Source organism: Aotus nancymaae, unplaced genomic scaffold (genome assembly GCF_030222135.1).
Source record: "Aotus nancymaae isolate 86718 unplaced genomic scaffold, 86718_ANA_hifiasm-v0.15.2.pri h1tg000028l, whole genome shotgun sequence".
Taxonomy (NCBI): domain Eukaryota; kingdom Metazoa; phylum Chordata; class Mammalia; order Primates; family Aotidae; genus Aotus; species Aotus nancymaae.
Window position 1 is genome coordinate 16793709 of NW_026988441.1, and position 13086 is coordinate 16806794.

The following is a 13086-nucleotide window of genomic DNA, read 5'->3' on the forward strand; positions in this document are numbered from 1 at the left end:
TCAGGCCCACGCGCGAGTGCGCAGGCGCAGACGACTCACCCTGGGCCGGGGGTGAGGCTTGGTGGGTGCCACGGGTGCTGAGGAGGCCGAGGAGGGCCCTAGGAGCTCCGATTCGGAAGAGCTGTCTGAGGACGCGGAACCGGGTGGGGAGGCCAGGCAGGTAACCAAGAGTCCGAGCCGGGCCCGGTAATTCTGAGGAGGGAACCGGGACCGCGCTATCCAGACACTCCGATCTGTACTAGCCGGGCCTCGGGCGTGGTCCGTGGGCGTGACCTTGAGGGTGACCCGGAGCGAGCTCCGCTAAGGCGGATTTTGCGCATTCTGACCCCGCGGAAGCGCCGTCGCTGGCGGCGGGTTCCCGCGCGGAGCGGGCGCTGCGTGTGCGCGCGCGCGCGCGCGCCGAATGGGGGTGGCCTCCTGCGCCCAACCTGCTGCATTTTAGGTGCTTGCCTCTCTTTGGGATGTTGCGGCTGATTGCGTGTGAAAAGTGGACGGAGTCGTGTTTCTGCGCAAGATTTCCTCTGCATGTGTCTATTTTTAGATTAGGTGTGAGTCGCATTTGAGACTGTCTATTCGTGTGGAGAATTGAAAGTGATTTGTGGATGTGATTGTGACTTTGCTTAATCGTGTTAGCTGCTGTCTGAGGTTGTGAATGGACAAGTGGGGCCTGTAGGTTGGTGGTTCTCTGAAGGATGTTTGACTGTGACTCTGCATGTGTTTGTAACCTACCTGATGGTTTTGTGTTCTTGGTGACCTAAATATTTGAATGATTGAGGAACTCTGTTATGACCATGGCTAGTTGGTTATGTAAGATTTGATTATCTGAATAGTAACCATTAAGCCTGCCTCCAAAATTGTAGCTAAGTAGCAATTTACCAAATAAAATTGAGGTAACAGTATCAGAGGGGGAGAGGTAATTTTCGTAATTTCCAGATGCTAAGATTCATTACCTGGAAACAGCATATTAACTAAAACCAATATGTTGAAAAGAATAGTGTTCCACTGGGGACATGCAGGAAAAAAAATTAAGAAAACAAAACCAATTTTACCATAACTACCACTTTTGTTGTTGTTTGTTTGTTTGTTTTGAGACACAGTCTTGCTTTCACCCTGCTGGAGTGCAGTGGCATGATCTCTGCTCAGTGCAACCTCTGCCTCCAGAGTTCAAGCGATTCTCTTGCCTCAGCCTCCCAAGTAGCTGGGATTACAGGCGCCTGCCACCATGCCTGACTAATTTTTGTATTTTTAGTAGAGATGGGGTTTCACCATGTTGCCCAGGCTGGTCTCGAATTCCTGACCTCAAGTAATTCACCCCCCTTGATCTCCCAAAGTGCTGAGATTACAGGCATGAGCCACCATGCCTGGCATACCTACTACTTTCAACACTTCTATATGAGGGAGATTTCCTACTCCCTCAGGCATGCTAAGCTAATAAAAAGTATTTGATACTTTTTAATAAGTCCTGTCTCATTGTAATAATTAAAATAGTTATTTTGTGGGCCGGGCATGGTGACTCACCCCTGTAATCCCATCCCTTTGGGAGACTGAGGTGGGCAGATCACCTGAGGTCGGGAGTTCGAGACCAGCCTGACCAACATGGAGAAACCTTGTCTCTACTAAAAATACAAAATTAGCTGGGCATGGTGGTGCATGCCTGTAATCCTAGCTACCTGAGAGGCTGAGGCAGGATAATCGCTTGAACCTGGGAGGCAGAGGTTTCAGTGAGCTAAGATCACACCATTGCACTCCAGCCTGGGCAACAAGAGTGAGACTCTGTCTCAAAAAAAAAAAAAAGCCGGGCGCGGTGGCTCACGCCTGTAATCCCAGCACTTTGGGAGGCCGAGGCAGGTGGATCACGAGGTCCAGAGATCGAGACCATCCTGGTCAACATGGTGAAACCCCGTCTCTACTAAAAATGCAAAAAATTAGCTGGGCACGGTGGCGCGTGCCTGTAATCCCAGCTACTCGGGAGGCTGAGGCAGGAGAATTGCCTGAACCCAGGAGGCGGACGTTGCGGTGAGCCGAGATCGCGCCATTGCACTCCAGCCTGGGTAAGAAGAGCGAAACTCTGTCTCAAAAAAAAAAAAAAAAAAAAAAAAAACTTTTCAACTATACTGTACTACTGTACTACTTCAGTGGTGTGATACAGGTGACTCAATAAGGAGATGAAGTAGAGAAATTAAATAGAAAGGGCAGAAACCATCAAGCATAAAGGGAATATACTATATATGATAAAGATGGCATTTCACATCAATTGAGGAAATGTGGATTATGCAATATGTGGTATTGCTAAACCACAAAACATAGGGGGAAAAATATCTTTGCAAGGAAAAGACCCTTTAATAGTCATATGAAAAAGAAAAGTTATTTTCAACCTAAAATAGATAAAGGGTAACAAATAAAGGGTTCATTTGTTACATCAAAAAAAAAAAAAGAAATAAAAAGAAGATAATATCAGCTAACTAGGAAATAAAAAGCCAAGAGAAAAATGAGCACACTGTAAGGAGATGCTGTTGCAGAAAAGAATGTCTTTAAACTTATTAGAAAGAAACTTATTTTCAGCCTGCAATCCCAGCACGTTGGGAGGCTGAGGCAGGTGGATCACTTGAAGTCAGGAGTTCCAGACCAGCCTGGCCAACATGGTGAAATGCCGTCTCTACTAAAAATACAAAAATTAGTCGGGTGTGGTGGTGGGCACCTGTAATCCCAGCTACTCAGAAATCTTAGGCAGGAGAATCACTTGAACCTGGGGGGCAGAGGTTGCAGTCAGCCAAGATTGTACCACTGCACTCCAGCCTGGGCAAAAGAGCCAGACTCTGTCTCAAAAAATAAAAAAAACATTATTCTCAATTGCAATATAGACCAGATAGGCAAAGATTTGAAAATTGTCAACTGTCTTTATCAGGGGTTGGGAAGATATTCTTATGCACTGCTATAAGTGTAAATTGGCAAAAAGTCCATAAAGAACCATTTGGAAATATACCGTAAACCTGCGTTTAATGGGAGATAGAAGGCAGAGCTGCAGAGGAAACACATGATGTTCCCTGTGTTGAAGCTGTACAGGTTCCCCAGAAGCCTGTCTACCTTATCAAGAGACTAGGTTTCTGGTGTTTGTGAAGGAGCAGGATTTGTCCATTTTCCCACTAACCACCATCCTGGACATCTGAAGGGTACACAGGGTGGACATGTCCTAAAATAGTGAACGTTCATGCAGATTTAACTGAGTTATTCTGGGAGTTCTAGGTCAAGCCTGGTCTCACATACTTGTATCCTCCATCTTTGCTTTCTCAGAACTGTTCCCTTTTCCAAAAGAAGAGCTCAAAAGAGAAGGTTCCTCTCTTAGAAATCTCAAAGCCATGTCTCAGGTGAGATAATGTTTCCTCTTTCTGAAATAACTTTTTTTTTTCATGGTATATGAACATGAGCTTCCCTATCCTTTAACCTTCATGGATATTGGGATTTGCTTCCATGAAACTAGTCTTCAGTCAGGGCCCAGATTAGGATGAGGCTGGCAAGTGACGTGAGGTGAAATATTTAAGGGGTACCCTGAGGTCTGTGCCTTCCTAAATTTTCATTTCTAGGTGCCTTGCCTGCCTCACCCTATTCCCAGCCCTGTTCAGAATTTCTCCATTCCAACCAGATCAACGTAAGCCTTCCCCAAGTGCACCTTCTAGTTGTACATATTCATTGGGTACATCATTCATCATCTCCCTTCTCATTCTTCTCACAAACTAACTGCTAGAACAGAAAGGTATTGTCTTGATTTAAATGGGAATATCTGGCTTGAATGAATTTAACTTGTCCTGATGCTGATTTGAGATCTAAGTTGTAAGTAGTCAAGGAGCAGACATGGAAAAAAAAAAACCTTGATTTTCTCTGCTAACCTAAGTTTTGCAATGATACGATGAGAGATAGAAGTGACAGATCTTAGCATTAGTTTGTGGAAAGATGTCCTGCTTTATGAGGTGTTTAGGATAGCAATTTGATGGCAAGCTTTTAAAGGAAATAGGTTTTGTGTTCCTCCTCTCTGATCTTCCTGTTTTATTAATGTCTGCCAGCCATTCTTCCAAACTGTGGCCTGCCAGTGAAAACCTTTCCAGTATTCCAATGCTGTTAGAGCTTTGTTATTTTCTTTTTAGTTTCTTCTAATTTTATATGTGGGTGCAGGAGAAGGAAATGCATATGGCAGGCCACTCTTGGAAAACTCTCTTGTTGATCAAACAGTACTTTGTCCTTTTTTCATATCTTTCAGAAAATTCCTCTTTAGCCGGGCGTGGTGGCTCACGCCTGTAATCCCAGCACTTTGGGAGGCCGAGACGGGCCGGATCACCTGAGGTTGGGAGTTCGAGACCAGCCTGACCAACATGGAGAAACCCCGTCTCTACTAAAAATACAAAATTAGCCAGGCATGCTGGCACATGCCTATAATCCCAGCTACTCGGGAGGCTGAGGCAGGAGAATTGCTTGAACCCAGGAGGTGGAGGTTGTGGTGAGCCGAGATTGTGCCATTGCACTCCAGCCTGGGCAACAAGAGTGAAACTTCGTCTCAAAAAAAAAAAGAAAATTCCTCGTTACCTCATCTACCAACCTTTAAAGTACTGGTTTTCCCCAGATGCTAATTGGTTCTCTTCTCTTCACAGTCTCTTTTTCTCTATGCACAATCAGATTCACTCTGAAGGCTACACTTAGTCTGATTCTAGTGACTCTCAAATACCCCTCTCCATTCTAGACCTCTGTACAGAGTGTTAGAACCATATATCCAACCTCCAATAGCTATCACCACCTGTTATGTTCCACAGACACTTAAAGTACATTTCCAAGGTTTACCTCATTACTTCCTTTGGTACAGCCTACATTTTCTTCTGTTTCCCATTTTCACTTTATAGTCCCAGCAGCCATGCATTTGCCTATGCAAATAACATGCCTGTATCTTTTCCACTCTACAGCCAGTTTACGACCATCTCTGTTGTAATGGTGGTCGTGTAGGAGCCGTTATCGTCTGTCAGCCTGCTGATACTACCTATATCTAGTAGACATCTCTAACCATGGTTACTTAATTGTCATTCCCACCTAACATACATTAAGCCTTCCCCAGTTTTCAGGAGCATTGCCTCAAAACTTTTATCACATAACCTGTATGTCAGCTTGTTTATTCATGTTCTTTATATTCCTTAAAGCAACAGACTCACAGTAGGGCATACATCACAGTAGAATGTACAAGATAGTATACTGGAAGGAAATAAAATACTAACAGTTTACATTCATTCAAGAGCAGTAATCATTAACAATGTAGATTTTCCTAAATGACACTGATGGTTTATAAATAGCTACAATGTTGGGAATATGTTCAGTACATCTTTAAGACCACTGCCCTGTAGGAAAAAAAAATCTAGTATCATGTCATAATATGCCCACTGCCTACTTCCATATATCTTTTCCTTCTTAGAACTCAAAGACTGTTTCCTAACATACTGTACCTTTTGCTATTTCCTGATTTACTAACTGGTTTTTTTCTCCCCATGAATTTTTAAAAGCTGATGCCCTGTATTCCTACAAAACAAATTCATTGTGAGTACAAAACTTTTATGTCCTCAATGAAGCCTCAGAGTACAAAATGAAATTTTTATTTGCTTTGTGATCCTTTACCTTGTACGTATTTCTGTCATTGCATCTATAAAACCTACTAAGTGCATGTATTTACATGTATGCCTCTCTCTTAGCCTGTAACTTCTCATGAGCAGGGTCAGGGTTTTATTCATTTTGGTCTATCAGGCAACCAGTCACATTCAGGACAAATAGTGTGATCTCAGTATGTTTAGTATGAGATTATGAGTAAATACAGATGGATATATTTTCAGAGAGAATTTTATACAATATAAAACATAAATTAGGAAACTAGTCTGACCAGTAAACATTGTCAGAACTAGGTCTCCAACATCTAGTTCTCACCCATTTCCGATCACTTCAGGATGAACTAGAGTATGCCCTTACAGGGATCAGTGTCATTCAAGGATGTGACTGTGGACTTCACCCAGGAGGAGTGGCAGCAACTAGACCCTGCTCAGAAGGCCCTCTACAGGGATGTGATGTTGGAAAACTATTGCCACTTCATATCTGTGGGTAAGAAACACTCCTTGAATCTTTCAGTGTCATGCATCTCCTTCCATGAATTCCTGAAACATATAGAACTTTGAATTTCAGGGATTAGAGGTGATGAATCCATTTTTTTTTTTAGCAGAAAATATGATTATATCACTGGACTCAGTGGTTCACACCTGTAAACCTAGCACCTCGAGAGGCCGAGGCGGGCAGATCACTTGAGGCCAGGAGTTTGAGACCAGCCTGGCCAACATGGTGAAACCCCGTCTCTACTAAAAAGTACAAAAAATATCTGGGTGTGGTGGCACATGCCTGTAATCCCAGCTACTCAAGAGGCTGAAGCATGACAATCACTTGAACCTGGGAGACAGAGGTTGCAGTGAGTCGAGACTACACCACTGCACTCCAGCCTGGGTGACAGAGCGAGACTATCTCAAAAAAAAAAAAAGGCCGGGCACGGTGGCTCATGCCTATAATCCCAGCACTTTGGGAGGCCAAGGTGGGTGAATCACAAGGTCAAGAGATCGAGACCATCCTGGTCAACATGGTGAAACCCTGTCTCTACTTCTTTACTAAAAATACAAAAAATTAGCTGGGCATGGTGGCGTACACCTGTAGTCCCAGCTACTTGGGAGGCTGAGGTGGGAGAATTGCTTGAACCTGGGAGGCGGAGGTTGCGGTGAGCCGAGATCGCACCATTGCACTCCAGCCTGGGTAACAAGAGCGAAACTCCATCTCAAAAAAAAAAAAAAAAGAAAATATGATTATATCATCACTTGTGTAGTGTAAGGTATTAACTTTAGTAAGATATTAATGTATACCTCATCTACTACCTTGAAGTTGTATCTTTATCTTCAAAAGTTTAAAAGTCAAACAGCTTTAGACCAAGTTTCATTTTTCATCATCAGGGTTTCACATGACTAAGCCTGATATGATCCGCAAGTTGGAACAAGGAGAGGAGCTGTGGACACAGAGAATTTTTCCAAGTTACAGCTACCTAGGTGAGTCTGTAAATGAAGTCTAGTGAACATTAAATTTCAAGTAGTTCATGCCTTTGAATGTTTTTAGGGATCTATTTTTATTATTGTGGATAAAATACACATAACATCAAATATACTATCTTAAACTTTTTAAACATATAGTTCAGTGGCATCAAGTACAGTCACATTGTTGTGTAACCATCACCATCATCCATCTCCAGAGCTCTTCATCTTGCAGAACGGAAGCTCTAGCCATTAAAAATAACTTCCCTTTACCCCTGCTCCCTAGCCCTGCCAACCACCATTGCACTTTCTGTCTCTGTAAATTTGACTACTCTAGGTACCTCTTACAAGTGGAATCACATAGTATTTATCCTTTTTGTGACTGCCCTATTTTACCTTACATAATGTCCTCCAGGTTCATCCACTTCCTTCCTTTTTAATGCTGATTAATATTCTGTTGTATGTATATACCACATTTTGCTTATTCATTCATCCATCAGTGGTCAGTCGGGTTTCTTTCATCTTTTGGCTATTGTGACAAATGCTGCTATGAATGTGGGTGTACAAATATCAGTTTTACTCCCTGCTTTCAGTTCTTTTGGGTATATTCTCAGAAGTGGAATTGCTGGATAATATGGCAATTCTGTGATTAATATTTAAGGAATCACCATACTGTTTATATAGCAGCTGCCTCATTGTTGCAATTTCTTCACCAGCACTTGTTTTTTCTATATTTTTTATAGTAGCCATCCTATTAGTGATCTATTTTTAAAGACCTGAGATCTGTAAAGTGCCTATACGTGGCTGACCTTTATGCCTCTAAAATGTAAATTTTAGGTATGAATATCTCTCCCCATGGAAACCTTTTCCTCGTTTGCCTGTGTTTATGGAAATATTGGCTGCTATACCTTACCAAGAATCTAGTCCATGTTTTGTAGGTATAATGTACATATAGATCTAAAGTGTAAAGTTCTTCGAGTTCTAACGGAAGTATAAACCCATGTATCTCACACTCCAATCAAGATAAAAGACAATTTCATTAACCCATTAAGTTCCATCAGGCCTCTTCCAAGTCAGTCTCTCCCATTAGGACAATCACAGTTGTGATGTCTACCAACATAGATTCATTTTGTCTATTGTAAACCTTTTTCATGTCTGCTTTCTTTCACTCAGCTTCATGTCTGAGAGATTTAGACATTTTTCTGCATGCATAAGTAGTTTGTTAACTGTGGAATAGTTTTCCATTATATGAATATACCAGTTTATGCATCTCCTGTTGAAAGACATTTGGGATGTTTCTAGTTTAGAGCTATTATGAACAAGGCTGCTGTAATCATTCTTGTAAAAATATTTTTGTGGGCATACATGTTTATTTTTCTTCAGTAAATACCTAGCAGTGATATTGCTGATTCATAAGGCAGATGCATATTTGACTCTTTTAGAAACTACCATTTTAGTTAAGTAGTTTAGTAGCTAAAACTACTATACCATTTTAGACTTTCATCAGCACTGTATGAGAATTTTGATTGCCCCACATTGTTTTCTACATTTTATGTTCATTTTGCCCATTATGGTCATTTTGGCCATTCTGGTTATATATCCTTGCAGTTTTAATTTAGATTTATCTTATGGCTAATAATGTTGACGACTTTCTCAGTGCTTTTTTATATCAGAGGCACCTGTTCAAGTGTTTTGTTGTTGTGGTTATTTGTTTGTTTATTTGTTTTGAGATGGAGTCTCACTCTATCACCCAGGCTGGAGTGCAGTGGTGCAATCTTGGCTCACTGCAACCTCCGCCTCCCAGGTTCAAGCAATTCTCCTGCCTCAGCCTCCTGAGTAGCTGGGATTACAGGCACGTGCCACCACACCTGGCTAATGTTTTCGTATTTTTGTAGAGACCAGGTTTCACCACATTGGCCAGGCTGACCTTGCAATCGCCTGCCTTGGCCTCCCAAAGTGCTGGGATTACAGGTGTAAGCCACTGTGCTCAGCCCTGTTCCAGTGTTTTATCCATTCTTATTTAGGTATTATTTACTTTTCCCTGAGTAGTAGGAATTCTTTCAGATTCTGGATAGAAATCTTTTGTTCAATGTTTGTATTACAAATATTTTTCCTAGTCTATGGCTTGCATATTCATTTTAATGGTGTCTTTTGATGAACAGAAGTTTTTAATATAACTGGAACAGAAGTCCAGTGAATCCTTGTTTCTTTTATAATTATTTGATCTCTCAAACAAATATTTGTCTTTTCTAGATATGGTGAGGATAGTTCTCTTTTCTAGGTATGATGAGGATAGTTCTCTGTATTTTCTGTGTATATTTTGCTTTTATGATTAGTTCTGTGGTCCACCTCATGTTAAGTTTTGTTTATGATATGGGGTAGAGTTCAAGAATCTGTTCTTCTGTATGGTTATCCATTTGTTCCATCGGTATTTGTTGACCAGATTACTCTGATGATCATAGAGAAAATTGATCACATTTATGTCAGTCTATTTTTGGACAATCTGTTGTTTCCTTGTACATATTTTAAGTCACATTGACAATACCACTTGGTCTTTGATTATTGTAACTTTATATAATTTGTCTGGAAGTCATAATATCTGGAAGTCAGTTAGAGCTACTGAGGAGACTGAGGCAGGAGAACTGCTTGAACCCAGGAGTTGAAGGTTGCAGTGAGCACTTTCTTTTCTTTCTTTTTTTTCCAGACAGAGTCATGCTCTGTCACCCAGGCTGGAGTACAGTGGCATGATCTCAGCTCATTGCAACCTCTAACTCAGGTTCAAGCAAGTCTCATGCCTCAGCCTCCTGAAGAATAGCTGGGATTACAGGTGTGCACAACCACGCCGAGCTAATTTATATATGTTTTTAGCAGAGATGGGGTTTCACCATATTGGCCAGGCTGGTCTCGAACCGCTGACCTCAGGTGATCAGCCTCAGCCTCCCAAACTGCTGGTATTACAGGTGTGAGTCACTGTACCCGCCTATTTCTAGTAGTTTTAATTAGATATAGTGATTATAATTTTAACCATTAGTAACCTTTTAAGAGAGTAAACTAAAAAGTAGATAATTGTGAATTGTCTGCTACATGCTAGCATTCTGTAACAGATTAGCAAATGTTATGAATACATCATCTCACAACTCTATAGATATATGATTCCTCATGTACAATTTTACAGTGTTTAACAGATCCAAATATATTTAGTCTTTCTATTTTGTATAAAATTAAAGACCCAAAAGTATGTAAATTTAAACTTATATTCGATAATGAGTGTTTCAGTAGTTTATCTTACTTAGAAACTGTAAGTGACTATTAACTTCGCATGACTGTTAGGTTGCAAGTTACCAAGAAGATTTTGGAAACTATTTTTAGGGAGATACTATAAAATAACTGTGGAAAAGCCTATTTATAAAACTCTCATTCCATTTATATTGACCTACACATATAGTATTTATTATGTTTGGATTGTTCATGAAAATTTCATCATGCATTGAATAAAACTAGCCATCATCTCAAGTTATTTCCTTGTTAATTATTTTTACAGCACATGCAAGTAAAAGGCAATTAAAAGCAAATCAAGAAAACCAGAAAAGTTAAATACATATGTTTGTTTTGTTTTCCTGCTGTGTTTAATGTATATAAAATAGTGCATATCAGACAACCATTTTTACTATATGTTTATTTGTGCATTTTTCTTAAGTTGAATTTATAGTTTTTATAGTGTTAAATATAATAGTAACTTACTTGACTAGTAAAGCCAAGTAGAATAAAAATGTGTGCTCAGAGATGTACCTCTTTTTCTTAAACCAACAATATTAAATTCATCTTAGTTATCAAAATTTTATCCAAGTCACATGAATTCGAAAGGCCTTTTGGTTAGTTCCTATATTTCTGGGGGTGTTAGGAACATTTCACTTATATAAACACTCATTTTTCTCTTCAAACAATTTGAATAAACTCCTTTAAGGGGTTTGTAAATTAATTTGGCCGAGTGCTGTGGCTCACACCTGTAATTCCAGCTACTCAGGAAGCTGAGGCAGGAGGATCGCTTGAGGCCAGGAGTGTGAGGCCAGCCTGGGCAACATAGCAAGACTCAGTCTCTGACAAACATGTATCCCAGTGCAATGATGTGTACCTGTAGACTCAGCTATTCAAGCAGCTGAGGCAGGAGAATCATTTAAGCCCAGGAGTTCAAGGCCACAGTGAGCTATGTACTACTGCATTCCAACCTGGGCAAGAGTGAGACCTTTTCTCTAAAGAACTAAAATTTTTAAATAAATAAATAATCAATACCATCTCGAGGTAAGAAAATATCACATATACATAACATACGTATATAGATATACCTAGGCAGACAGACCCAAACAGAGATCTTATAACTTTCATTCTGAAATGTTAGCCAGGAATCAGTAAAATAGTATCATACTCTCATCTTTGCTCCACTTTATATTTTTATCTGAATTGTGTTTCTGACACATGGAACAAGTTAAGGTTAGCTGTTCAATATGTGGGCTAATGCTTTTTAGCCAGTATTTGTGGAGGAGATTTTCAGATTTTCATTTTCCCTGTTATGTAATCTTATGGAAGCAGTGGGCTAAATTTTTCTTTCTTTTTTCTTTTTAGATGGAGTTTTGCTCTTGTTGCCCAGACTGGAGTTCAGTGGTGCAGTCTTGACTCACTGCAATCTCTGCCCCCTAGGTTCAAGCGATTCTCCTCTCTCAGCCTCCCAAGTAGCTGGGATTACAGGCACCCACCACCATGCCTGGCTAATATTTTGTATTTTTAGTAGAGATGGAGTTTCACCATGTTGGCAGGCTGGTCTTGAACTCCTGACCTAGGCGATCCACCCACCTTGGTCTCCCAAAGTGCTGGGATTACAAGCATGAGCTACTGTGCCCGGCCACTGTGGACTAAATTTTAGGTAAATGACTAAGCTATCTGGATGTCTCCAAAGCTTGGCTGAGTGAATAAAATATCCACTTTGTTTCCAGTTAGCCCTTTTTTCCTTTTCAGCCACAGGTAGTTGCTTTTGGGCGTCACTGAGTCCTTTGAGTGCCCCCAATGTGGGACAGGGCACCTAAAGTTTAAGTGACTATAGGGGATAGAGTGGGAAGGGAAAGGTCTGTCAGGGTGGACAGAGGGATGGAAGAGTTCTGAAGGGCCACCTGTCAAAGGATTCAGGGGAACTGAAGGGACGATCAGAGGTGGTGAGAGGAGGAAGGAGGAGTGGAGCAGTGAGAAAGGAGAGGTCTTACAGGAGGCAGTTTAGAGAATCGTTAGTATAGTGATGCCAAGAAGAAAGGAAGTTGGAGGGAGTTGGCAGCATGTATACCAGCAAGGAACATACACCATCAATCAACTGAGAAGTTCCTATGGGAGAAACAGGATCAGAGAGAGGCCTCGCAAAGTCAGGAATTTTCTAGCCCTGAGAGTCAGGAAGTGAATTCCCACTCAAAAGAAAGACCCAGAAAGAAAGACTTCTAGCCCAGCAGTTACCTTTTAAAGAAGCCTGGGCCTCTAACCTAACTTCATTTAAACAGAGGAACCTAGGATTCTAACTCAGCCTCTAGAGTATGCTCAGAATCTAAGACATCAAAATGTTGTACCTGCTTCAATGGGAGTTTGTCCAGAGCAACGGATCAGGAGTCCGACTCACCAATGGGTTCCCAGTCAGTCAGTCAGGAGTGAAGACCAAGGCTCTAAAGATGTGCCCTTGGGGTACTGGGTAAGATGTCCAGGGGTCCAATAATGAATCTGTTCCTACAAGCTGTGTTACTATAAATACTAAAGAAAAACATTATCCTGACACTTGTAAGGCAGATCTCAGGGACTGCTACAATGGGGTTTTGAAGTAGTGGGGAGAGAATTGGCTCAACTCTGAATACGGTAAGGGAGAGAGAAAATTTATAGTTGGGGGAGAGGGTCGGTGATGGGAAATTACTGAGTGGATATGGTAATCGTGCTCAGCTGACCTACCAGGATTCCTACTTGAAAGTAGGTCATGGTG

At 41.1% G+C, this 13086-nt stretch overlaps 1 protein-coding gene across 11 annotated transcripts in view; it reads left to right on the forward strand.

Moving 5' to 3' along the window:
* The window catches only part of ZNF382 (zinc finger protein 382), an 83463-nt gene that overhangs the window by 52452 nt on the left and 17925 nt on the right, over nucleotides 1–13086 (forward strand). For 2 of the 11 annotated variants that reach the window (XM_012437160.3, XM_012437154.3), the window contains exons 2-4: nucleotides 3292–3365; nucleotides 5994–6120; nucleotides 7008–7100. In XM_012437160.3, the coding sequence (XP_012292583.2) occupies nucleotides 3292–3365; nucleotides 5994–6120; nucleotides 7008–7100 (294 nt within the window). Of the gene's footprint in view, nucleotides 1–37; nucleotides 161–419; nucleotides 443–494; nucleotides 547–3291; nucleotides 3366–4252; nucleotides 6121–7007; nucleotides 7101–13086 lie in introns of those variants that run through there. The other 9 variants (XM_064381421.1, XM_064381423.1, XM_012437229.2 and 6 more) reach the window with 9 other exon arrangements.